At 40.4% G+C, this 27,193-nt stretch overlaps 1 protein-coding gene and 1 long non-coding RNA gene across 2 annotated transcripts; both read right to left on the bottom strand.

Moving 5' to 3' along the window:
- Positions 1-698: 698 nt before the first annotated feature.
- AGA (aspartylglucosaminidase) lies at positions 699-10,333 on the bottom strand. Its single transcript, XM_023630886.2, has 9 exons — positions 10,070-10,333; positions 8,000-8,153; positions 7,283-7,395; positions 6,245-6,357; positions 4,901-5,015; positions 4,178-4,253; positions 3,221-3,328; positions 2,379-2,512; positions 699-943 (listed from the first exon to the last, which is right to left on the bottom strand). The coding sequence occupies exons 1-9, from the start codon at positions 10,194-10,196 to the stop codon at positions 843-845; spliced, it is 1,041 nt and encodes a 346-aa protein (XP_023486654.1). The 5' UTR covers positions 10,197-10,333; the 3' UTR covers positions 699-842.
- Positions 10,334-23,658: 13,325 nt separating this feature from the next.
- Positions 23,659-26,986, bottom strand: LOC138921004 (uncharacterized). The gene is made up of 2 exons (XR_011433128.1): positions 26,773-26,986; positions 23,659-25,341 (listed from the first exon to the last, which is right to left on the bottom strand). It is a non-coding gene; the product is annotated as an uncharacterized lncRNA (long non-coding RNA).
- Positions 26,987-27,193: the final 207 nt, after the last annotated feature.

The raw sequence follows: 27,193 nt of genomic DNA, 5'->3' as shown, positions 1-27,193 counted from the left end.
AGGTGACTCAGCGCTTAGGAAACCAAGACCATGCCAGACGACAGAGTCACTGACTCGTGTCTAATTGCAATCACCAACCTCTGCTCAAGAGACCAGTAAAAGCACAGTACAGACAAGTTCCCTAAACCATTTTAAGAAGAAGTCATCAATACTAAATATTAGAAGCTAAAAGATCAGGGCTTTTTGTGGCTAAAGAACCATCACATATGCAGAGCTCTGTCAGTGGGGAAAAAAACAAAGAAAATCCACACAATTGCTCATCAGAAGATTGCCTATAGTTTCTAATATGTGCAAAACAAAGCACACCTTTGTTATTAACAACATTCTTTCCTCTTCAAGCTAGTAGGGAGCATTATGCAAAACTGATAATCAGCGATAGAAAGATCGCAGGAACGTACTGAAACTCAATCAGGTCTAATCAAGCTGTGACTCATCGTTACCTTTTTTCTTTGGGTCTAAAAGACTTGCATACTCTACTTTAAGTATCCAAATATACATTATTTCTTTTGGCTTTCATATATCACTATGGAAATAAACCCCCAAAGTAGCAATTTCTTGAAACATTGAGCAGAAATCCAAGTATCACTTAAGCTTTAAACATACACAAAACACATACGCACATACATACTCCTTTTCAGGGGATACACAAAGCTTAAATAAAAACAGATAAAAAAAATTTCAGATCCAGAAAGTGTCAATGCTACTTCAACATAAATTTATTTTTGTGCTTCTTTTACACAAAGCACTCGGAAGACACGAGGCACCCTGCAGGTGAGTTTAGCGTGTAACCTTCCCAGCCTTTGTCTCTTTCTTTAAATATAGATGCTGTCAACAAAGATGGATTAGATGCAGTCTACTTTTTCCTCAGTTGGTCGATTGGTTAAAGGATTATAAACCATGAATCTGAACTGAGTAAATGTTGGAAGTTTATTGCAGGCAGCACCTTGGCAACGAAAAGAGAAAGTTGTTTGGTTAAATACAGAATGCACATACTTAGAACCAATACAGACGTCGCTCATTCACCTGGCCATTGGCTGTTGTGTGCCTGATGTCTTTCTAAGCCACCCAGAAGTGTGCTGGTGTGTCCTCCTTAGGACTGACCACTTGACAGTCCACGAGTAGAAAGAAAGGTGGTGGGGAGGCCAGCTCTCTGAACCTCAGAACGCAGGCTGAGTTTTGTTCTATACATATGCTGTCATTGCTATTATTTTCCTCTGTTTTCAAATCTTTTTCTTAGCGAAAACACTTTTCAGGCACATGCTAAAAATTTTATTTCCCTGGCCACTAGAACATTCCTGTCATTCACCCCTAATTCTCCCCTCCCCACGCTCACAGGAAGTGAGAGGTATTTGTCAAGATGCTCTCTGTCCCTTCACCATCCTGCTGACGGGGTTTACCTTGGCCCTGCCGACCTCTGACAACAGCGGATTTCTTCCCCTGCTCAGACAGCCGGAGGGGCCCCTTCTAATGCCATTACTTTAAATATAAGGACTTGGTCAATTCTAAATTCATCTACAATTATATAATTATCCTTTTATATCTTGTTAAACCCAACTTGGAGCTTTTTAAGGTTTATTTCTTAAGAGGAAATCAACAAAAATGATTTATTCATAAAGCCTTTCCTCCTATAATTTATATTGACTTTTGTATCTTAGTATTTAACAAAAAAAAAAAAACCAAGGAATTCCTCAAACAAGTTTTTCAAACACAGAACTGTGGGAAGTAAAAGATCAAAGGACAATAATAAGCTGTCCAATCAAAAAAGTTATATTGATCAGTGAGCCGTACATCTTCCCCATCTGAAAATTCAGTAATGAGAAGCAGTAGTGGTTGAACTCGAAATGCTTTGAAACTGTGCTAGGCTCATCTAGAAAGTAAATGAAGCAGAGGACAGGCCTCGAATACAGTGCAAAAGTAATTCCACTCACTTCTTTGGTTTACTAATTAGAATACATTTTGTACCTTGGAGCCCCCCAAAAAGATCTAAATGACTGAGACATTTAAACACTGAATGAAAAGAAGTAGGGAAGATCATTTATCCCTATCGACTTCTAACCAATCAAAGCGTCTGACTAGATGAGCGCATCTCAGCACATTCTGGAGCTGACGCTAAACTTTACTTAGGACAGATGTCAAAGATAAGAACTAGTAGCAAGAGACTGGGTCATAACTACCAGCAGTCAACCAAAGCAGGTTTTAGGTATATTTTTAACACTTTTGGGTGTCCTGACAGATCATCAGTTAACATTTCTCCAGTGCCTACTCAAATGCTCCCTGTTTCTATGGTAGAGGGATAAAATACACTACAGTATTTTAAAGTATATATTCTCATCAATATTTCTAAGTTCACACAAATATGAATTCCAACTAAAGCTTACCATAACTTCCCGTCACGTTGGCACATATGACAGCCCCAAAGAAGTTTGGAAAATACTTGCGAATTCTTGAAACCACCTTCTGGCATGCTACAGCTGGATCTTCCCCTCCTCTCATATATTCTACAGCTTGGTAGCTGATGTAAACAGAGGCGAAACTTTAGTATGACAGAATAAACTAACTCCGAATTTGGTTACTTGAGGTTAGACATCTGCAACCACCAAAACTGTCATATTTGAAGACTCTGTAAATGAACAGGAGTATGTGACTCCTGTGAAAACATCAGCAGGAAAGCAGTAAACTTTGACCCAATGTCTATCTTTTTGACTAATCTGCCCATTATTTTCAGATAAGGACTATTATTTTTGGCTTTGGCTGAATAACTGTTGCTTAGGAATAACAGCCAGAAGTCATAAAGTACAGAGCTTATACGTATATAAGAAATGGGGCTACCATCAATGGAGAAAATGCCGGGCATGTGCAAAACATCTAGTTGTGATGATTATCTTTCAGTAATTAACTGTACACACAACTGCATTCCTACTTTTATCATCAATTATCACGGTTCCTTTACTCAGTGGTCTTACATAAATTATTTAAATGGACCAGAAGTATGCTCATCTGTGAAGCAGAGTGAGGCTTATTATTCTATTTCAGAGGGTTATGATTACTTAATTTGAATGACTATCATTATCAAAATTGATAGGGGTTTGTAAGCAGCGCTTCTAAAAAGCTCTTGTACACACAAATTCAGATTACGTGGCACAACCAATTATTTTCTATCCTGACAGACAATATCTCCTCTAAAGATCTCTAAAAGTCCTATAAATGTAAGATGTCACACCTTGGCAGAAAGCGCATCATTATGTCACCATTGCCCGTGGCCGCGGCTGCTCCCACTGCATCTTCAGCATAGGCCCCAGCTCCAGGGATCGGCGAATCTCCTACTCGACTTTGTGAGGACACAGGATAATAATTTAGGACAGGAAATCAAGTGGAACAACCAAATTATTTTATGAGATGTTTCAACAATAGGGCATATATCTACTTAGCCCCTGACGATTGTTTTAAGTAAATTCTTCATGAGAACACACACAAAAAAGATTTTCATTCATTTTGCAATTTACGTTTCCACAAACCTCCATTAATTATGTAAGAATTAGACCCCAGCCAGTATATCAAGATGGCATAGGTTTACAGTGACCGTCCCTGCTCGTCTGATTTCTAGATTATCTCAACAGGTTCAAATTTGTTTTCCTCACCTACAATCTAGTCCTCCTTTCTAATGCGCCAAAATTTTACCAAGGTTTTTCCTTGTAATAAAGCTTCACTGCTTTTCTACTACTTTGAAATAAAATCCAGAAATCCTTAAACCGACAGAAGAACCCCCTGAAATCTGGCTCTAAGCTTCCTCCCCTGCACCCAACACACACACAGTTTCTCTTTCAGCCAGTGGGCGCCCTGACCTGAGTGTGCACTGCTTTAGATGTGCTGGTACCCTGACCTGGATGCTCCCTGTCTCTTCCTTAGGCTGAGATGTAGCTCCCAGCATCTCTCTACTGGCCTCTCTCACCACCCCAGCTTAATCAGATCACCATGGCCATCCCTGAACTCAACAGCATGGGCCGGGACCCCCTCTCCTTTGGCACTTAGCAGACACTAATTTATTTTCTTTCACATTTTTCTATCTCAGCTGTCAGGGGAGGGCGTGCTTTACATTCGACGTCTCCCATAGTGCCTAGCACATATTGGTTTATGCTCAATAGATATTTGTGAGATCTGTTCTCTGAGAAACACTAACCCAGGTATTTTGAATTTTAGACCATTTGTAGATGTACCAGCAGCAGTATATCCCATCTTATGGATTACAACCATGCCTAGAAGTTAAAAAAAAAATCATTGTAGGTATCAACTCCAAAGTTTACCTCAAATATAACCAAATAATTGAGCAATTGGCAATATAAATATATAAATATCCTCTTTCATTAATTTCAAGTAGAAGAAAATAGGAAACTTAGGAATATTGAAAATTATACCAGTGGTGTAATTTGTGCTTTTTAATGACCTGGTTTCACAGCACAGTTTGGTAGACATCCCAAATCTTCACTCTTCAAATCATTCAGTTACTTTTCAAAGCTAATTCCAAAGAAAATCACTGACATAGACTAATGGAAATTTTCAACATTGTACCTTGGAAAGATCACTTGAGTGTGGCAAACAACATGAGATTATTAAAAGAACTAAATATCAAATAAATATTTAAAAATACAAAAGTAAAAAGTCATTAGATTTTAGGGGTCTTGTATAATTTACCAAAATGCATACAGATGTAAGAAAGTGTGTGTGTGTGTGTGTGTGTGTGTGTGTGTGTGTGTGTGTGTGTGTGTATTCTTACTTGGCAGTTAAAACAATCAAAATCACCATCTGGTACATGGATAGGGGTGAAGAAGTTAAGAAACACAGGAAGGCAATTAAAAATGCCTGACCTTTGACCATAAAAACTGTATGAAAGGCAAATAATTACCAATAGTATCATGACCATAATTATTTCCTGTTTCTCTATAGGTACTACGATCTTGCTTTAAGATACTAGGTGGTTTGTAGGGTCCACAGTATTTCGAAGCATCTGGTATAACATTCTGTAAACAAGATGTAAATTTTACTGTTTAGAAAGGGTGATTTTAGAACTTAGCAAGTAGTAACGTCCAGTCACTAAACATTAGTAAGAAACCAAAAGGACATCTGGTAACTGAAAGATAAGAATAAGCAGTCAAACATTAGCTAAGTCTTATATGAACAGATGGATACAATTTTACTGAATACCTAGTCTAGTCTCAGAATTACATAATATGGAATAGACTTCCATATTGTCTGGAAAAGCTCCCCGATTTTTCATGTGCCTAAAATTCTCAACACAATGGTAGATATAAATGAAGATTTTTTTTATTAGATATTAGTCTGCAAAGGAATTAGGTACACAACCTGACCTTTAAATCTCAGAACTTGTCCCTGGCCAGGGACAAGTTCTGAGATTTAAAGGGAAATCTATTTTAAAACCATCTTTTTTCCAAAGCTAGGTTCATGTGAATACAATCTAAGTTTTTCTCTAAGATTCTCTTATGAATCTTAGAGGCTCAAGAAAATAATCCAAATTCATGAATTTAGGTTGGACATATGGATTAGTATTAAAACAAGAAACCGACTACTCAGGTCTTATTCATTTGTGCACTTGGTGCCTCCCTTGACCTGGTTTTAGACAGTAGCCTCTTTCAAGGGCTAAGCCCAGAGACTTCCTGGTTACTCAAAGGTAATTAGGATTTGGGGAAGAAACAGATAAGAGACTAAGGGAGCCCACAGAAAGCCTCTGGATGGCAAAGACAAACGGATTCATGCTAAAAGTCCCACTGATTTAAAGACAAATTATCCCACTAGTAACATACTAGACACCTACTGGTATAAATCCTCGTCAAAGAAGGGCAAGATACTGGGGACACTTCACATAGATAAAACCTACGAAATAGTTTACACTAATGGTTTCCAACTTTGATTTTTTAGACTTGGAATCTTTTGTTACAAGGAGATATAAGCAGAGCAGTTCTGACTGAGGCAGCCCCTCTTCCCACAGTAGAACCACCACAATTTGAAAACTATTGCCAGGGACCAGTAGCTCTCCATCCTGGATGTGCATTAGATGCAGCCAGGGAGCTTGCAAGAGCATCCACACCCAAGAGTTAACTTAAATCTTTGGTTCTAAAGTGCAGCCAGAGTGCTAACCAGTACCTTAGGCAATAGGTGGATAACACAGAGCAGAAGGGGATGTCACTTGCTATTTTCAAGTAATTTACTTTTAAAAATTATGTATACACACCCTCCAATAATTAGGCTGGCAATTCTGAGCAAGCCAATCTGCATGAAGAGCTCGAGAAGCATTGGTAGATAAATCCTCACTGATAAACCCCATACTTTTGGCAAACTTGGTGGCTGGAGATGGAGAAGAGAAGAAAAACGTAAATTAGTTAAGTATTGTCTTCTAAACAAAAGACATGTACAGGAAGTGTTCTTGGGCAGCTGTCTCTTAAGTGAGGTAACCATCCCTGGGGGCACACGCAGACTTCCAAAGGAGTGTCAGACATGAACCGTGTTAAGGGCATCAGTGTCTAGACCTCAGCTTCCATGTGTCCTTCCTAAAACTGATGTGCTGGAGACCCTGGGGGTGTGTGTTATGACAGGTCTCCTTTCGCACCTTCCTCCACGCTCTTTCTTGTACTTTCCAAAATAAAAGGCAGGCCTCTCACCAACAAAGAATCTTACTGCTCTGACTAGGATGCAATGCCCAGCGTTGGTGTAAAAAGCTTTGAGACACCAAACAAAGGGACAGCTGGATTCCATGAATGAGCAACGGATCCTTTTGCTTGTCAGGTAGTTTTCAATTCTCTATTTCAAGAAACAAGGATACCTGCAGGAGTTGTTAACTAATTCAACGTCAAAAATTAATTCTGATTATAGATCACTGTCTGATTTTCAGTATATGACTAGGAAGACGTTCAAGTAAGTGACTCCCACAGCAAAACTCCTCCTGCTCACTTCTTCTTATATTAATGATGTTCCATGGGTCTTATACATATACAGTCATGATACAAGAGGAGAAATGATGCTGAATCATGTTTCAGTCCAGCAATAACCCATCTACAGATGATGAACTAATTTTTTAAATCCTATTTGAAAGATGAAGAAAGTGAGAATTTAGAAGTTGAGGAACTTATCCAAAGTTAAATAGATAATAAGTGAAACAGCCAAGATCTGAACTTAGGTCGGCTTCTCTCCACTACTTGATACTGAGTCCTTTTGTCACAGTGAAGAGTACAGACAGAAGACTAGATAAAACTTCCGTATAGGGAAAATGTACCTGAGTCTCCTACTAAAAGCGTGTGTGCCGTATGTTCCAGCACTTTCCGTGCCACACCAATTGCGTTTTTAATTCGTCTAAGAGCTCCTACTGCTCCTACGTTCATCGTAGTGCTGCAAGAAAAAAGGCGCAATACGTATTTATTTTCAAAGGTTCATAGATTAAAAAATACTGCTCCACTCCAAGCAATAGTGTTCTGTAGGATAAACTCCAGCATCTTAACATAGAAGTAACAGCACATCCGTGAAGTTCATACAAATTCCCACAATCAGACAAATTAAGGAACAAACAGAAAATCAACTTACCCTATACTCCCACAGCACTAAAATTTCCAGTTTCTCCTGGCTCGCTTTAAATACGGCTTTTGAAAGGGGTTTTCAGGCTTCAGATCAGGGAAACCACAGCATTTGTACATGGCAGATAAACCACTGTGGACCAGGTCAGAGACATATTTTTGCAGCTTGGGGTTCTCCCTGTTCTAAGGAGAGTCCCTTCTTCCATGGGATATTTCTATGCTGCTGCTGCTGATTTTCTTTTAATTGAGAGGGAAACATCTTGTGTTTGGAATGGCCAAGTACAATAAGCTAGGGGTTTTGACCTGTGACAAAACTTAGATATTCGTCCATCGTGCTTTCCGTAGAAGATCAATCAACTATAAATGCAACTGAACATGAAGCGGAGACGCAGAGACAACTAGGTCCCGGAGAGCCTGCTTACCCATCCATGATCATGGCATCCAGTGTGGTTTCTCCAGACTCGTCAGGACTTCCACCGAAGCCCACGGTGTTGTCACACTGCTCCCGCTCACAGGCCGCACAGCCGCTCTCCACTGCGTCCAGCGCGGAGCCTCCAGCCACTAATGTCTCCCACGCTGTCAATCAAACCGCAACAGTGCCTGTTCATATCTGGGTTTTTTAATGTTAAATGCAACAAACCAGCAACGCTTTGAGAACTCCTAGTTTTAACATTTTTTTCCCATGCCCTCTAAGTTAAACTGAATTTTTAAGTTAGTTTATGGAGAGCTACAAGGAGTCAGAGTGACAGAGACAGAATTATAGGCTGCAACTATTTACTGTGAAGAATTCCAAGACTTTGGCTACGGATACCAACTGAGGGTTTTTTCACTTATTAATACCTATTTCTACCGTGTCTGCGTGAGAAAAGAAAGTCTCTCCTTCAACTTTAAAAGTTACAATTGAAGCTACTAAAAGACAGTTAATTTGAAAGTTCATTAAATCAGACATAAATTTCTTCTGCATCATTAGATTACTGAAAATACACAGAACTAATACTTTCATTGAGGTATCTATCACAGCGTCTCAATAACACCACAACAGCAAATAATTACAATGTGGGCTTCACGTGGATTAATTCATTTCATCTTCACAACAGCTTTTCAGGTAAGTACAGTACAACTGCCATCCTCATTTTAAATAGGAGGAAACAGATCCAGAGGTTAAGTAACTTGTTCAAGGTCACACAGTTGATGGATAGCAGAGCTAGGATTCACAAGTAGCCATTTTGGCTATAGTGGCCGGGCTTTTGGCACTAGACTATGTTCTGTGGAGTCCTATACATTGAAAAAGAAAAAAAAAAAAAAGGTCTTCAATGGTCAATTTCTTTACTAATAAAAACAGAATTCCTTTAAGGGCAGCTACTACTATGGGTAAATAATTTAAGTATCAGTACTGAACGGATTGGTTTGAAAGTATATTTCAAGGAGTTCCCCCTTCATTACAGGCAACATACACAGAATTTTTCCCTGCCTAGGTTGCTGTACTTTTTGTCTCATTATCGCTGGGTTTTCTTTCTCCCAGACTGTCCTCTCATTTTCTCTGAATTGTATGCACTGCCCATAACATAAACTTAGCTCCACCAAATTCTGCCCCAGAAAGTTATATTAGCAGCCTCAGATGGGGAGCCAGAGGTCGAAATTACCCTTATGTTATTACATCGTGAATGAGACACACCACAACACAATGAGAAAATGACAAGACAATGGTATATACAGGATAATACCAAAGCACAGCGGATAGGCACCTAACTCAGACTGGGCATAACGGTAATAAATCAGGGAAGGCTTCCTGGAAGAGGCGATACTTTAGCTGAGTGTTTCTCAATCCTGGCTGCAGATCAAAATCACTTAGGCAGCTTTTTGAAAACACAGATGCTTTAGTTCCAGCAATTAAAGCAAAATCTTAGGAGCTGGGGCTCAGGCATAGGTATTTTTCAGAAGCTCTGCAGATGTTTTTAACATGCAGCCAAGACGGGAACTCTGCATTCCAGGTGGCAAATACAGCATATCAGCATCCAGCGGGGAAAAAAAGGAAATGTAAAAAGAGTCTACTTTGGGAAATTGTCATTTGCAGAGCTGGAGTACAGAGTATTGGGGAGAACTGCAGGGTTAGAAAGGAGAGGTGAAGAGGCAGACAGGACACACTTTGAAAAGACTGGAAGTCCAGGCGCCCCCAGCAGAGTCTAAACAGAAAGGCCCCCACTGCTCTGGGTCAGCAGCAGGGGGAAGGTATGCTGGCGCGGGGGCTGAACGCAGGGAGTGCGCCCGAATGAGGACCTGAAATGCAGCAGTGGCAGGGAGGATGGAGCAGGGGTCAACCGCAAGGGACGCAGCGACGCAGGCGGTGCAGCCAGGGCTCGCAGGTGAGACGAGGAAGGCTTGGCCCGGCTGCGGCTGGCCTGCCCGCCGGGCCCGCAGAGCCTTGCAGCCGGCCGCTCCTCCCCGGGGCGAGCTCCAGCAGCGCCGGCCCCGCCCCGGCCGCCGCCACGCACCTGCTTCAGTTGCATTCTGAAAAGGCCAGGTGTTGAGGACCAGGGGCAGGGGGCCGCAGCGGCGCGCGAGGCCTGGACCCAGCAGCAGCGGCCCGAGAAGCAGAAGGAAGCGCCACTTCCACGCCATTGCTGCGCGGGCCAGGCGAGCGCCACTAAGGTTCCGGCCGCCGGCCGCCGCAGGCCCCGCGCGCGCGCTCCCCGAGCTTTCGACTCCAGCGCCCCGCCCACCCGGCCGCCCCGCCCACTCGCCTGGGGCGCGGCCGCGCTGCCTCAACTCGCGCGAGATGTGGGCCTTGGGGAACCGCGGGAGGTTTCTGTCCCGCGCACCCTGTGACTGAGATGCTTCTCAGGTCTTAGCGCGTGTCTTGTTTTTTGAATCGTTGAGGGAAAATTAGTATGAAATCATGCAGCCCTGGGGGGCCGGATCCTAGGAACTTTTTGTTTGGTTTTAACGTCTTATCCTTTCGATGAAAAGTTGAGGTTGGTAAGGTTGCCAGACTCCACGTGTGCTCTCTGGAATTCCTGGCCTCGGGGATGCGGGATGGCTACAAAGTGTGGATAAAGCACGCTTGCTTACAGCTAGACTCATTTTACTGTTTTCCCACCCCAACTTTTTGGGGGAGGTCCACTTGTTATAAATCTCTGAGCTGAAAGAAGAGGAGAAACAGTTTGGGGAAACAGAAATTAACCGTCTACACCGCTCACTAACGTGCACCTTCCTGCACCTACAGGGCGAGCAATGCCACCTCCGTTCTTTTTTGAGGCATTTTACCTTGTGCCTGACACCGTTGAGTGCCATATTTTGGGGACCCCAACCTGACGGTTGCCAACCCAAGTTCTCAGGACACAAAATGAGATAAAGGAGAAGGCGATAGCTGTCCTTGGGAGAGAAAGGATCAGCGCCCAAAGGGTCTCGAAAGCTAATTCACCAGCCACACTCAAAGATCAAAATCTTGCAGATGTTTCAGCCTGCCAATCCGCATTTGGAAAGGAAGGGACAATGTGAAACTTTTCCTTCCTCTCCACCAGGCACCACAGATGGAGACTGGGGAGAGCTGACTTTGGGAACAATTCTTACCCTTTGCCAACTTCTGCCAGTTTCCCCAGGATCCCCTCTGCCGGCTCTGGAGGAGTGGGGTGTCCCAGCGGGTCTCATCCTGGTCACCAGACACCGTAGAGGAGGAAAAATGGTTTTCTCTCTGCTGTTTGTGGTGAGTACCTGGCTGAGACCCCCTTTTCTCTAGGGCACCTGCTAAATGGGTAGGCTTATCTAGGTTAACCGTTCTCCACTGCGGCCACATCTTTGGTAAGGTTAACTTGCTTGTTCAGCCGGAAAGCAAGATTTTATTTCCCCGAGGCCTCACACTGGACCCAGTCCAGCTTCAATTGGACCCAATCTGACCCTGGGTCTAATCTCGTTTCTAAGTCAGACCCAGTCTGACTCTGGCTGATTCCTGGACCCAGTCTTGAAAAAGAAATGCTCAAATGAGGTCTGAAAGCTCATAACACAAGAGCTGTGGCGTTAGGATCGAAAGCTCGAGAATGCAGCGAGCTCAAGGGCTCAACAGGGAACTATGTCTGGTTGCTTGTTGCTCATGGGAGCTGTTGGGCGTCAACTTCGGTTCTCTCTTGTGACACCAGAGCTGTTAAAAGAGAAACTGAGGCATATTAAAAATTTTAAGAGTTTGAGCGAAAATCTATTCAAATCAAATTCAAAAATCAATTCAAATTGATTCCAATGCAGCAGGTAGAAAGGAGCTCACAGAGGAGCTGTACAGAATGAAAATCTCACAGGCAGAAGGGAGTGAGGACAAGGAAGTTAGACAAAAAAGTGGGTTGGTTATAGCGAGGTCACTTTCCCTCAGGGGATGGCAGGGGGTTATCAGGATGATTCTCTCACCAGGGCTGATCAGGCAATTCCTGATTGATTGGTTTAAGATTCCATTTCTGCAAGAGCTGAAACTCATTAAGGTAAGTCTCGCTTTGGTGACATGGGGCTTAGCATAAGTGACTCCATTTTGGCCCTATTGTCTTGTTTTTAACAACACGCATGGTGCAGGTTGCTCGTTTCTGTAGTTCGGTTGTCAGGGCAGATAAGTGAGCATGAACCCATAATCCCTTTGGGGTTCTGGAATACCTGCCTAGGTTGCCAAAGAAAGCCACGTAATCAAATAATTTTGAAGAGGGTCTATAAATCCATCCAGGCTTTTAAAATATTAAGTTGGTAGGAGTTGCAAAGTTTAAAAAACCTTCAAGGCTCTTATTGCTATGAAATTAAATACACAACTTAAACAGCATAAGATAGCCTAGAAGAATTATCTCAAGGCAGGGAAGTGCTATTAAAAAGTTAGGTGTGATTAAAGAGAAGTGTTATAAATTTCTGCTGTGGGATTTTGGAGGAGAAACAAATCATTTATGCTGGAGTAATTAGGATAAACTAATGCTAGGTGAAATTTTAAAAAGAGGTGAAACGGTGAGAAAACAAGGAAAATGTACATTGTTCTTTTTTTTTATTGAGTTAATGATAGGTTACAATCTTGTGAAATTTCAGTTGTACATTAATGTTTGTCATTCGTGTTGTAGGTGCACCACTTCACCCTTTGTGCCCACCCCCCACCCTACCTTTCCCCTGGTATCCACTAAACTGTTCTTAGTCCATAATTTTAAATTCCTCATATGAGTGGAGTCATACACATATTATCTTTCTCTCGCTGGCTTATTTCACTTAACATAATTCTCTCAAGGTCCATCCATGTTATTGCAAATGGAATGATTTTGTTCTGTTTTGCAGCTGAGCAGTATTCCATTGTATATATGTACCACATCTTCTTTATCCATTCGTCTGTTGCTGGGCACTTAGGTTGCTTCCATGTCTTGGCTATTGTAAATAATGCTGCAATGAACATTGGGGTGCATAGGACTTTTGGAATTGCTGACTTCAAGCTCTTTGGATAAATACCCAGTAGTGGGATGGCTGGATCATACGGTAGTTCTATTTTTAATTTTTTGAGGAATCTCCATACTGTTTTCCATAGTGGCTGCACCAGTTTGCATTCCCACCAGCAGTGTATGAGGGTTCCTTTTTCTCCACAACCTCTCCAACATTTGTTGCTATTAGTTTTAGATATTTTTGTCATTCTAACGGGTGTAAGGTGATATCTTAGTGTAGTTTTGATTTGCATTTCCCTGATGATCAGCAATGATGAGCATCTTTTCATGTACCTATTGGCCATCAGTATATCTTCTTTGGAGAAATGTCTGTTCATGTTTCCAGCCCATTTTTTGATTGGGTTGTTTGATGTTTTGTTGTTGAGTTGCGAGAGTTCTTTATATATTATGGATATTAAGCCTTTGTCAGATATATGACTTGCAAATATTTTTTCCCAGTTAGTGGGTTGTTTTTTTTGTTTCAATCCTGTTTTCATTTGCCTTGAAGAAGCTCTTTAGTCTGATGAAGTCCCATTTGTTTATTCTTTCTATTGTTTCCCTTCTCTGAGAAAGCATGGTGTCCGAAAAGATCCTTTTAATACTGATGTCAAAGAGTGTGCTGCCTACATTTTCTTCCAGAAGCCTTATGGTTTCAGGTCTCACCTTTAGGTCTTTGATCCATTTTGAGTTTATTTTGGTGAATGGTGAAAGAGAATGGTCAATTTTCATTCTTTGACATGTGGCTTTCCAGTTTTCCCAGCACCATTTGTTGAAAAGACTTTCTTTTCTCCATTGTATGCCCTCAGCTCCTTTGTCAAAGATAAGCTGTCCATAGATGTGTGGTTTTATTTCTGGGCTTTCAATTCTGTTCCGTTGATCTGTGCACCTGTTTTTGTACCAGTACCATGCTGTTTTGATTACTGTAGCTTTGTAGTATGTTTTGAAGTCAGGGATTGTGATGCCTCCCCTTTTGTTCTTTTTTCTCAGGATTGCTTTAGAAATTCGGGGTCTTTTGTTGCCCCATATGAATTTTAGGATTCTTTATTCTAATTCTGTAAAGAATGTCATTGGGATTCTGATTGGGATGGCGTTGAATCTGTAGATTGCTTTAGGTAGAATGGACATTTTAACTATGTTTATTCTTCCAATACATGTACATGGAATGTCTTTCCATCTCCTTATGTTGTCATCCAATTCTCTCAGAAAGGCCTTGTAATTTTCATTATATAGGTCCTTCACTTCCTTAGTTAAATTTACCCCAAGGTATTTTATTCTTTTTGTTGCGATTGTGAATGGTATTGTATTCTTGAGTTCTTTTTCTGTTGGTTCATTACTGGAGTATAGAAATGCTACTGATTTATGCAAATTGATTTTATACCCTGCAACTTTGCTGTAGTTGTTGATTACTTCTAACAGTTTTCCAATGGATTCTTTGGTGTTTTCTATATATAAGATCATGTCATCTGCAAACAGCGAGAGTTTCACTTCTTCCCTCCCTATTTGGATTTCTTTTATTCCTTTTTCTTGCCTGATTGCTCTGGCCAGGACCTCCAGTACTATGTTAAATAAGAGTGGTGATAGAGGGCATCCTTGTCTCGTTCCTGTTTTCAGGGGGATGGCGTTCAGTTTTTGCCCGTTGAGTATGATGTTGGCTATGGGTTTGTCATATATGGCCTTTATTATGTTGAGGTAGTTTCTTTCTATGCCCATTTTGTTCAGAGTTTTTATCATAAATGCTGTTGGATCTTCTCAAATGCCTTCTCTGCATCTATTGAGATGATCATGTGGTTTTTATTCCTCAGTTTGTTGATGTGGTGTATCACGTTGATTGATTTGCAGATGTTGAACCATCCTTGTGTCCCTGGTATGAATCCCACCTGATCATGATGTATGATTCTTCTGATGAATTGCTGAATTCTGGTTGCCAAAATTTTGTTTAGAATTTTTGCATCTATGTTCATCAGTGATATTGGCCTGTAGTTCTCTTTTTTCGTGGTGTCCTTGTCAGGTTTTGGTATCAGCGTGATGCTGGCCTCATAGGATGTGTTAGGAAGTGTTCCATCTTCCCTAATTTTTTGGAATAGCTTGAAAAGGATAGGTATTAAATCCTCTCTGAAAGTTTGGTAGAATTCCCCAGGAAAGCCATCTGGTCCTGGGGTTTTATTCTTTGGGATGTTTTTGATTGCTATTTCAATTTCTTTCCTTGTGATTGGTCTGTTCAAATTGTCTGCCTCTTCTTGAGTGAGCTTTGGGAGATTGTAGGAGTCCAAGAATTTATCCATTTCCTCTAGGTTATCCATTCTGTTGGCATATAGTTTTTTGTAGTATTCTCTTATAATCTGTTGTATTTCTGCAGAGTCTGTTGTTATTTCTCCTTGCTCATTTCTGATTTTGTTTATTTGAGCTTTCTCCCTTTTTTTCTTTGTAAGTCTGGCTAGTGATTTGTCAATTTTATTTATCTTCTCAAAAAACCAGCTCTTTGTCTCATTGATCCTTTCTACTGCCTTTTTCGTTTCAATAGTATTTATTTCTGCTCTGATTTTTATTATTTCTCTCCTTCTGCTGACTTTGGGCTTCATTTGTTCTTTTTTCTCTAGTTCAGTTAGGTGTGCTTTAAGGTTGCTTATTTGGGATTTTTCTTGTTTGTTAAGATGTGCCTGTATTGCGATGAATTTTCCTCTTAATACAGCTTTTGCTGTATCCCATATGAGTTGGTATGGCATGCTATCATTTTCATTTGTTTCCAGGTATTTTTTAATTTCTTCTTTAATTTCTTCAATGATCCATTGCTTGTTCAGTAGTGTGTTGTTTAGTTTCCACATCTTTGTGCCTTTCTCAGCTTTTTTCTTGTAATTAATTTCTACCTTATAGCACTATGATCGGAGAAGATGCTTGTTATTATTTCAATTTTTTAAAATTTGTAGAGGCTTGCCTTGTTCCCCAACATATGGTCTATCCTTGAGAATGTTCCATGTGCACTTGAGAAGAATGTGTATTCAGCTCTTTCAGGGTGAAGTGGTCTATATATGTGTATTAAGTCCAATTGTTTTAGTTTTTCATTCAGCTCCACTATTTCCTTGTTGATTTTCTGTCTGTGTGATCCGTCCATTGATGTGAGTGGGGTGTTGAGGTCCCCTACTATTATTGTGTTGTTTTTAACATCTTCCTTTAGGTCTGTTAATAGTTGCTTTATGAATCTTGGTGCTCCTGTGTTGGGTGCATAGATATTTATAAGCATTATTTCTTCTTGATGAAGTGTCCCTTTGATCATTATATATTGTCCCTCTGTGTCTCTCTTTACCTGTCTTACTTTGAAATCCACTTGGTCTGATATAAGAATTGCAACACCTGCCTTTTTTTCCTTGCTATTAGCTTGAAATATTGTCTTCCACCCCTTCACCCTGAGTCTGTGTTTGTCCTTGGGGCTGAGGTGTGTTTCCTGGAGGCAACAAATTGTTGGATTGTGTTCTTTAATCCATTTTGCCACTCTGTGTCTTTTTATTGGAGAGTTCAATCCGTTCACATTGAGAGTGATTATTGATGCATGTGGACTTAATGCTGTTAATCTGTCGCTCATTATCTTGTTTTCCTGTGTTTCTTTTCCTGTTTGCTTTAAACTACCCATTTAATACTGCAATTTCTTATGCTGGGTTTCTTAGATTTTTCCTTATTTATGATTTGTGACTCTGTTCTGTACTTTATTTTAGTGTCTACCTTGAAGTTTGTATTTAGAATCTTGTGTATAATATAGTCTGTTCTCTGGTGGTCTCTTACTTAATTGACCAATACTGATTTAGACCCTTTGCTCTTCCCCTCCTAAATAATTATTTTCATTTTTTATTCCAACTCATCTTATTAATTTGTAGTTAGAGTGCTAAGATCGTCCTTGTTTTGGTAGTTTCCTTATTTTTACCCTAATGCTATAGTTGAATATTTGCTATCCTGTTCTGGTTCTATCCATCGGTCTCCCTAGTCTGTGGATTGTGTCCCCTTTCTCCCTTTTTTCTTTTTTCAGGTATGAGAGCCTTCTTGAGGATTTCTTGTAATGGAGGGCTTTTGGTTACAAATTCCCTTAACTTTTGTTTGTCTGGAAGAGATTTAATTTCTCCCTCATATCTGAAGGAAATTCTTGCTGGATAGAGTATTCCTGGCTGAAGATTTTTATCCTTTAAAGCTTTGAATATGTCACTCCATTCTCTCCTAGCTTGTAGGGTTTCTGTAGAGAAATCCGCTGACAGTCTGATAGGGGCTCCTTTATAGGTTATTCTCTTTTTTTTTCTTACTTCCCTGAGTATTCTCTCCTTATCATTCCTATTTGCCAACTTTACTATTATGTGCCTTGCGGTGGGTCTTTTTACATTGACAAATCTAGGAGATCTAAAACCCTCCTCTACACACATTTCTCCATTGATCCCTAGATTTGGGAAGTTCTCTTCAATAATTTCGTTAAGCACACTTTCTGCTCCATTTTCCTTTTCCATATTCTCGGGAATTCCTGTGATCCTTATGTTCTTACTCCTCATTGAATTCATTATCTCTCGGAGATTTTCCTCATTTTTTTAATTCTTAGTTCTCTTTCTTCGTCTGTCTGGAGCCATTGAGCCTGTCTATCTTCAGTTATGTTAATTTGCTCTTCTATGGTGTCTACACGGGCATTCAGGGAATCCATATTCTGTTTTATCTGGTCCATTGTGTTTTTCATCTCAAATAATTCTGTTTGATTCTTCTTTATGATTTCAACCTCTTTTGTGAAGTAACTCCAGAACTCGGCTTGTTTCTCTATCTTTCTCTCTACCTCATTGAGTGTTTTGATTATAGCTGCTCTGAATTCATTATCACTTAGTTTACCTAATTCCAAGTCCTCAGGACTTAATTCTGTGTTTTTATTGTTTTCCTTCTGGTCTGGGGCTTTTATAAATTGCTGGATGGTAGAGGAGCGGTTTTTTCTCATGGTGGTAGAATTCAGTTGCAGTTACAGCCTGTCACCACTAGATGGGGGTCGAGAGCGGCGTGTTAGCTCTCCGCCTTCGGGGCAAGATGGCTGCGCCCACTGGCTTTGCTGGGGGGGAGGGGCTGTTACACGCACCGGTCTGGGTTCAGATCAGTTCTGTTCTCTGGTCTCCCAAGGCCCTTGATTTATAGGGTCCCCGTGGACGGAAGCTTTCCCCCCGTCAGCGGGTCTCCACTGAATCAGCGGCAGGAGTCCTGGATGATCCCCGGTCGCGCGGCCCCTCCCCCGCTCCTTCCCGACCCGCCCGCAGCGATCGCAGACTCTAGGGGAGGGAGTGATGTTCTCTCTACCGTTCCAGCGCCTCCGAAGGGGTAAAGCTAGGTTATGATCTCCGCCTTCTTGGTATTGTAGGTCTCTAACGAGCTGGCATTATGTTTATTCTCTGAAATTCAGTTCTTCCAATCTTTTGTTGTATTTTGGAGGGGAGAGAATCCCGGGTCAGCTCACCCTGCCATTTTGCTCTGCCCCTTGTACATTGTTCTTTGAATTAATTTTCATTAGCACCTGAACAGAGCCTGAGTATTTTTGATACAACCTCAGGAGCCAGGACATGCCTTCAGCAAAAAACTGTTTAATACAGTACTTGAAAAATTGCTCTCAGTGCCCACTGCCCTCTATAGCCTCTCCCTAGCTCTTAAGGCATTTGTGTTTCTTCTGACTAAAAGAACCTGAACTTTGTTACATCCTACTAAGTCCACTGTTTTCTCCAAAATTCCTATCAGAGAAGTTCAACTCATCTATTGGTTGGAGGAAAACAGCTAAATTGTACTATAGTGGGAAAGTCTGAGAAAAGATCTTAATATGTCAGCTTCGCCAAGTTGTATTTAAAATAATGAATAAGCCAGCTCAAAGGAATCTAATTCATTTGGTGGCTTTTTAGCATCTATTAAAATGCCCAGTGGGTCCACTATCAAGTTTGCTTAAATTTAAAGTCATCTCTGCATCTATGTCTTAAAGATATTAAATGAGGCTGGATATTTAGGTTCCTTCTGGATTAATTTTTCTTTGACTAACACTGGGAGAATAGTTTTTTTAGTCCAGGAAGTCCACTCATGTTACTTTCAGGTTTCCATTTGGGCCTACATAACTGGATCCTTGTGCTTTATTTTGAGGTCTGTCTAAATGAAGAGCGACATCTGTTAATCACTTAGGTAGGAGACATTAAAAAAATGGTTCAGAGTTTCCCCAGCATCCTCTCCAATTTCTTATTCTTTTAAATCATTAATTATACATTAGAGCAGCGAGATGTAGCATTACTGGTAAATCAAAAGAATTAGTTATAAGTTATTTTTATTTAAATTTAGAATGTGTTACCGAATTTTCTTTGGCAAAATGTTTGTGTTTCTTAATAGAACTTCCTCATAACTAGTGATACTTTAGGAGGATTCTCAGGACCTGGATTTTAAAAGGCAGGACAACAACGTATCAGCCGTGGTCAACTTGTATATCTTCGTGAGGCACACTTTCCTCATCTGTAAGATGGAGAAAATAATAGTGTTCTTCCTTACAAAGTTTTGGGAATGAGTAGGAGATGGGAGAAAATGGTAGAGTACAATGCAAATTAAATAAAGTTGTGTTGTTTAATTGGCATTTGCCAAGCGTCCATCAATCAATGTCAGGAAGGAGGTGGTCCAGAATCATACAAGGCAGCAAAAATAAATCAATTCGAGATTCAAAGATTTCCACAAGAATAATAAAGAGTTGGCCGGATACCTATAATGCATTTTATAGTTGGCACTTAGAATTTCCTTCACTGTCTTAAAAGGAATTAAAAATGATGTTTTTGGTCTACTTTGAGCTGTCAGAAATTTGGCTTAAAAGTTTATAAAGATGGTCGATGGCAGGGTTGTGAGATTTATGAATGTCTTAAAAACAGTATGCTCAAGTCTTCGCAAGGAGGCTGCCTCCAGTGGAACCTGAAATGATGTTACACATCGAGCCTCCCTGTGTGGGGTGTGGAGGGGGTGCAGGTGGCTCCGGACTCCCTTCCATTGCCTCTAAACTTCATGGCTTTTAATTTATCAGTCTCCGAAGGATGACGAGTTGAGTCTCTCCTGATAGCATTTGAAGCTGTGGTTCCACAGAGGATTTAACGCTGTACTTGCAGGGAGTCTGGGTGTTTCAAATCTGAGGCTTAAAACACTAAGCCATCCCTTCTGGCTTTTGCACTGATGCTGTGAAATCCATTTGAGAAACATGCCCATGTTCTGCTACTTGTTCAAAGCTGTAAGCGTGACTTGGCATTGAAATAATAATTTCTTTTTCAAAAACTCCCCACGGAACTACTACCTGGTTTTCTAAATACAGGTTATTCATTTGATTGGCGTTTGCTCTTCTCACTTGCACAGACTGTAAGTAATGATTGTTGCTAATGTTAGCGGACTGTGGTCCCGTGTTTCTAATTTAAATCCACTTTTACATTAATCTGGGAACTCTTGATGTTACTACCTGATTGTACATTCTGGATGTAATTAGAGAGATTATACAGAAATAAGTGTTATTTTATTCTTCTCTAAATGAGAAAGAAAGTATTCTTCCTTTCTGAAATATTTTTTCTGTTTCATGCCCTGGAAACCATTTGGCAAATCAATAACAGATTCAAATCACATTTTTTTTGACTTTTCGACCTTTAAAAGTCATCTTGGGGACTTACAGGACCAAGATTGTATAGTGGAAGATTGTCTTATGAAGTGATTTCTTTTCAAAATAAGTTCTATAGAACATATTTTCAATTTGTAATTTTAATACCGGGCCACTGCTACGATAAAGTTGTCATAATGAAGATATAGTAGATCATTTTACATGGTGGAATCTGCTTTTTTATGAGAATTGTTTATAATGTCATGATGTCTCCATGAATGTGATCCATTACAGTAATAAAGGCATAGAGCGACAGAGCAAACTTCATGATGTCTTCCCACCGCTTTAAAAATCGCTCTCACCTTGTTGTTAACTAATGTCACTGATCATTTTAATGAAGAAATTTAACAATAAAAGCAAAATTCTAAAAACGCAATGACTTACAGCAAGTACTCTCACCATTTAAAAAAATACTCATTTGTTAATCAAATGATTTAAAAAATATTCTAATAATGAATAAATGCGTCATGCGTATAACTATCCAACTAGTCTGTTATTTCCTGATGGTTCTTATAAAGATTTAAAAGGAAAGATTATTTTACATGTAACTTAGCATTCATTTTTTCACTTTGTAGAAACATGCATGTGTTCTTCAACAACCTCTTAAGTACGCTAGCCTTTTTTGAAGATCACGTACTTAACATTTTGGTAAATATCTGTTTGGTGAAAAATCTTGACGTTATATACACTGTTGTACACCCTGCTTTTTTATAAGCTATCTTTAACCTCTTTTCATGTCACTAATATTCTTCGCACTATTTTAAACTCTCTTTGTTATGAAATATATTATAAATATAGAAAAGGACATCAAACATGAATATATAGCTTAAAAGAATTTTGCGTAAAATGAACACCCATGTAATCACCACTCATATCAACAAATAGAATATTTTGAGCGCCCCAGAAAACCCCTAACTGCTCATGTAACATAATTTTTAATGGAGGTATAAAATTCATTCATGACTGAACGAAAATTTATTGTTTTCTACTGTCTTTTAAATTATGTCTTTGTATATAAATAATTTTTCAGAATTAACCTGTCAGATGTTACACTGCGTTTCTATGATAGACTGTAGCAATTATAATAGTGTCATGCTAGACGGTGAGTGAAGGTCAATATCAGGAACTCAGGACTCCTAATGGCTCAGGTGGGTGAGCAGAGTTAGCTCAGGCTGTTACTAATGCTTGGGAGATTGACAAGAAAAGGGCAATTCTCCCTCTGGGATAAAAAAGATGGTTACTTTTGAGAATAAGAGATTAAAGGAAAAGGGAAGCCTTAATGCCTGATAATCTTGATCTTCTCTAGGTGTAGTATAAATCACCTGCCGAGATGACAGCAGACTTGAAATGGAATTGGTGACTAGAAATTGGTGAGGGATTTTAGAAGATTCCTTCTGGGAAGTCTCATAAAGATGGGCAATAATTGAACAAAAAAATTGTGGAGCATGAATGAAGATCCATTTGAAATCAGAGAGCCTGATAGTGCCAAATCCTAATTAATCAGTCTTTTGCCTTTCTCCAGTATCATTCCAAAGCCCCCAAATTATAACATATAAAGTGGGAAGTTTCTCCTCCTGGGGAAGGTGTCTACTTGGTTGATGGAGAATTTGTTGGTATTGGTGACAGTGGCTCAGTGCAGACTGAGCACTGGGGCGGGGTGGGGGAGGGCTGTGCGTGTAAACAAACTGGAGAGGAGAGTTAACACGTGGGTCAGTGGAAGGTTTTGAGCGACTGGAATTCATGTGAAGGTAGAATGCCCATTTTAGTGGATGTCGAGTGCTGGCGAGTGGGAAAATTAGGAGGTTGTAATAAACGACAACAGCCCTTTTCACATACTATTGAATATTGCATTCTAGGCTTCAAAGGCAGGTTCAGTCCTCAAATTGAGGAGGGAACTTACAATCCAGGGCGGTCTTAGCCTTCAACACCCCCGAAATTGTTGCCTTCCTTTCTCTTTCCTTCTTTCCTCACCTCTTTTTTCTTTCATCCATCCTTCCTCCCCTCTCCTCTCTTCTACTCTCCTTCCTTGCTTTCTTCTTTTCACAAGTATTTATTGATTGCTTATTATGTGTCAGGAATGTTTTTATGTGGTATAAATACAGTGGTGAACATAACAGACAAATTCCTACTCTGATGGAACTTATCTAAATCACCAAACGAATACATAGTATGTTAAAGAGTAATAGAAGCCACAGAGGAAAATAAAGCAACAAGATGGGATTGCTTGGGTGGGATGCTCATGGTGAAGGTGATGAGAAATGGTGAGATTCTAGATGAGTTTTGAAGAAGGACCTGTAGGACTTGCTAATGGTTTGGATATGTGGTGTGAAAGAAAGAAAGGAGTTAGGTTTGGTGCCAAGGTTTAGCTAGCTGTGTTGGACGGTGTGACCAGACATAACTTAAGATGAGAAATGGGATAAGGAATACATTTTGGCTTTGGGTACAGAGTGACCTTGGAGTTGACTTAATTAATGTAGTACTCTGACACATTTCTGAGTCTTATGAGGGTGAAATCTGTACTGCTCTCTGGTCTCTGGAGTGTACTCACAGGAGAGGTACCTGGGGTTGAGGGAGTAGCTTCAGGAAAGGAGAAGCAGGACTCTCCTGCTAAACTGTGGATATCTTCCTCCCAAGAGGAGTGTCACATCACTGGCTGACCAAAGTCTAATGTTTAAGTCCACTGGGGGAGAACAAAAAGCTGAGGAAAGTTAGGGAGAGTCCTTTTTCCTAACTGCTTATATTTCCTTTCATGTTGAGGGTATTCAGTGAACGCTTGGCCTCTCTACTCCTTTACTCTGAGTGACTTATTTGATGGATACATTTGGGAAGACCCAACTGGGCGGGCTCACCTTTGCCCTTTTTCCTCTGGAGTCTGAGCAGCTCACAGGGACTAGGTTCTTTGTCCTGCTTTGTCATGCCTGGCTGGGTAGTGTAGGTGAGGAAGACATTTCCTCTTTCCAAATGTGGGTTTCTCTGGCCGGAGAACGAATTAAATTCACATGAGACAGAATAGCAAGAGAAAATTAAACAAAGCTTTATGAGGAACCATGGCCCAGGGCCTTTCTTCCCGAAGGAAGAAAGGGCACTGAAGAAGTGGGCTGCACATAGTGGTTATATACCCCCAAACAGGGTGTTTCACATGTGATTGAAATGTCCCTCCCACAATAGTCACAAGATTGCCCTGTCAGCACAGTGCTTGATGGACACAGCAGGTAGTGGTCTGCTATCTCGGTGGGCGTAGGAGGAGGCAAGTCTATTGTCTGGAGCTGGGCGGTCACAGGTGAGTGCAGCAATCAGTTCCTTCCCTAAGGAAAGATGCTTAATCCTTAAAGAAATGCCAACGTTGGGAGGGGGAGGGAAGTCAGTTACAGGAGGTTACCAGAGAAGCACAATAAAATGCAGATTTTAAGTCCTTGCCTTTGGTATTGAGTGAGAGTTTTTAGAGAGAAGGTCATCTCCTTTCTTCTTCCTGGTACAGAGAGGGAGGCGCCTTTACAGATAGAGATTTACCTTACAAATGTAAATGTGTCCTAACAAAGGGCAAGTTCCATTCCTCAGAGCCTCCTTCCCTGTCCCAGTTTATCAAAAGCAATCAGCCTCAAATAATCCTGATGCCAATGAGACATATCTTGGGGTGGCCAATTCCAGGTCCATGCCTGGCTGAGTAGCTTGGGCAATTCTGGGTTGAGTGCAACAAAGCCCATTTGACTCTCACGGTAAGAGATATCCTCTGGCTTAGTCTTTATTAATTATGAAAGTGATCTTCAGGCCTCTGTCTGCCACTCCTGGATTTTATATTTCAGTATATTCAGAACCCTGGTGAGGAAGAGGAGTACTATTGATTGAGTCCCCTAGAGAACCAAGCAGCCATAATAGTCACCCCGCCGCCTTCTGTTTCGTAGCAGTTTACAGAACATATTCTCACGTGTAATCTCATCTATGGATCCCATTCTGCAGGTGAAGGAATTGAAGTTTATAGGAGTTAAATGACATGACCAGACTCATATTACCAAAAGAAGCAGTGAGCTCCTCTATCCAGGTCTCCTTACTACTAAGCATGTTTTTTTCTTATGTCCACAACTACTTCATCTATACATTAAGGATAAATTTTCTTGGGGTCTTTGGGGTAGTGCCTACATCCATCAAAGTTTGAGCAGCAGCATAGGGAACCTCTGTCAAACTGTGGAAATAGAAAACTTGCCACTAGATATTTTATTAGTTAAAACCTTGCACATTCGTTCATTCATCTCTCATTTGAAATATGTCAAATTTTTCATTTGTGTCTGAAACATATTCAGATACATTTTCCTTGTGAGTTGCCCTTCATGGAGTTTTTTTTTAAGTGCTGAATTTTGGTATTAATTTTATGATGTTTGTTATCTGGTGATATTTGTGACTCAACCAGGAAATGAATAATAACATCCCAAAATTGTTGAAGAATTTCTGTAGCAGCTGCTTTCTACCAAGTACTTTTTAATTCCTCCATCTTGGCAAAATACAGCATCTATTAATTATTGCAAAATTTTAAAAGTTTCCAGCTTCACAGTGGAAACTGTGTTGTGCTTATTTTCACGTGAAGGAAAATCTAACATGGTGAGTACCCAGGAGAGTGATTATGGACAGAGAAGAGTACAATATGAAATGGCACTGGAACGTTTCCATGTGGCAGTAAACTCTTGTCTCCAGCCAAGACCTATCAACACAGATAGAAGGATGTGAATTAGCTGTTGAGGCTGTGCATTTACTATTAAGAGCAACTGTGCAATCTAGTTTTCAAGACCTGTGCTACCCAAGCAATTTTTCTACATTACATAATGTTATCATTTAAATATTGTCATTCAAATGTGAAGACCAGCTGTGCCTATCAGGACACAGCTGTCGGGTTGAGGTGTAGATAAGCCATCTGGTGCTTGGTTCTGGGTGGTTAAATTCCAGCCGGGGATTTAACTTCATATCCAGCTGTGATAAAGTAAATTGAAGGCTGCATATTATTCCTCAGAAATCACTCCTTTGGGATATTCCTCAGAAATAAATTTTAACCAGAGGTGTCATTGATTGGTTCTCCACGTTCAATTATAGCATTTGCAGAAATAAAACCAAACCAAACAATTGTTCGGCCATTTCATTTTCTTTGTATGAAATAAAACCAAATAGTTAAAGAGAGGGAAGCTTTTCAGTCCTCTTCAAATTATTTGTGTACAGGGACAATCTGTAGTGTAACTGCCTGGCTTCACTCATCTCTCTGAACCATGAGAAGAAAAATCAGGCGATTGGTAAAGGCTGAGTAAGACAGCAGAGGTGGCAATTAGCCTGGTTGCCAGAATCATTCTGTCTGTAGGTACGTGAAAGAGGAGAAAGCAGCAGAATGGTTCACAGTAGTCGTCGCTGTGCTCAGAAACATCCCTTTCTCAATTCCAAATGTTTTCAAGGAAATGCCGCCTTGACCTTTTGTATGTGTGGTTAATTGTGGAGTGCTGAGGAGGAAAAATACCATGAAAACTGGACCACTCCGTTGTCTTCAGGCCTGTCTGTGTTTAACCATCTATATCATGGAACTAATCTTTGTCACTTTCTAACATCTTTAAAGGAGCAGACTTTTACTATAACTTCTTGCAATATTTTACTTAGTGAATGCTCTATATTAATTTTTATCTCAAGCAAATCACATTAGTATATATTAATTACTGAGTGGGATAGAGTTATGGTATATATTAATGTATGTTAGGTGTCAAATAATTTAGCTGATACAGAGGTAAAATGGTTTCCTCTTTCTTTAAAACTAATTCACTTAATTCTATCCTGTGGCTTCTGATTGGATAAAACATTTTTTATTTCTAGATGGAACTTTCTTCTAGGAGCCACAATTGCTAATTTAAACACAAAGGAAAGTAAATGTGGGTGTGTGTAGAGAAACTGTTTAGTAAAGACACTTTATTTTCTTTTCAAAGTGTTTAGAAAAAATCTTGTAGGCAGAATATGTGAGTAACCAGAACACAGAGGTAAGCATAGTGATGCAAACTTCAAATGCTTATCTATTATTCAGGGTTCTCCAGAGAAAAAGAACCAATGGGAGGGCAGTAGATGGATAGATATAAGAGAAGCTTTATTATAGGAATTGGCTCACCTGGTTGTGGAGGCCGACAATTCCCACAATCTACTGTCTGCACGCTGGAGGCCCAGGAAAGCCAGTGGAATAATTCAGTCCTCGTCTGAAGGTCTGAGAACCAGGAGCTCAGATGTCAGAGGCCGGGAGGAGGTGGACATCCTAGCTCAGGAAGAGAGAATTTGCTCTTCCTCTGCCTTTTTGTTCTATTTAGGCCCTCAGGAGATTGGATGATACTGCCCCACACAGGTGAGGGGGAGCTCTTACCCTACTGACTCAAATGCTAATCTCTTCCAGAAACACCCTCGCAGACACACCCAGAATTGCTGTTCTCCCAGGATCCGGGCCTCCCTTAGGCCAGTCAGGTTGACCACAGCATTAACTACCACAGAGGAGTTCAAGTTTGGTGGTTTATTTTCCTTTTGATTCTCAATGCAGAAGT

The sequence above is a fragment of the Equus caballus genome, chromosome 27, assembly GCF_041296265.1.
Source record: "Equus caballus isolate H_3958 breed thoroughbred chromosome 27, TB-T2T, whole genome shotgun sequence".
Taxonomy (NCBI): Eukaryota; Metazoa; Chordata; class Mammalia; order Perissodactyla; family Equidae; genus Equus; species Equus caballus.
This window is presented reverse-complemented; position numbering and strand designations above follow the sequence as displayed.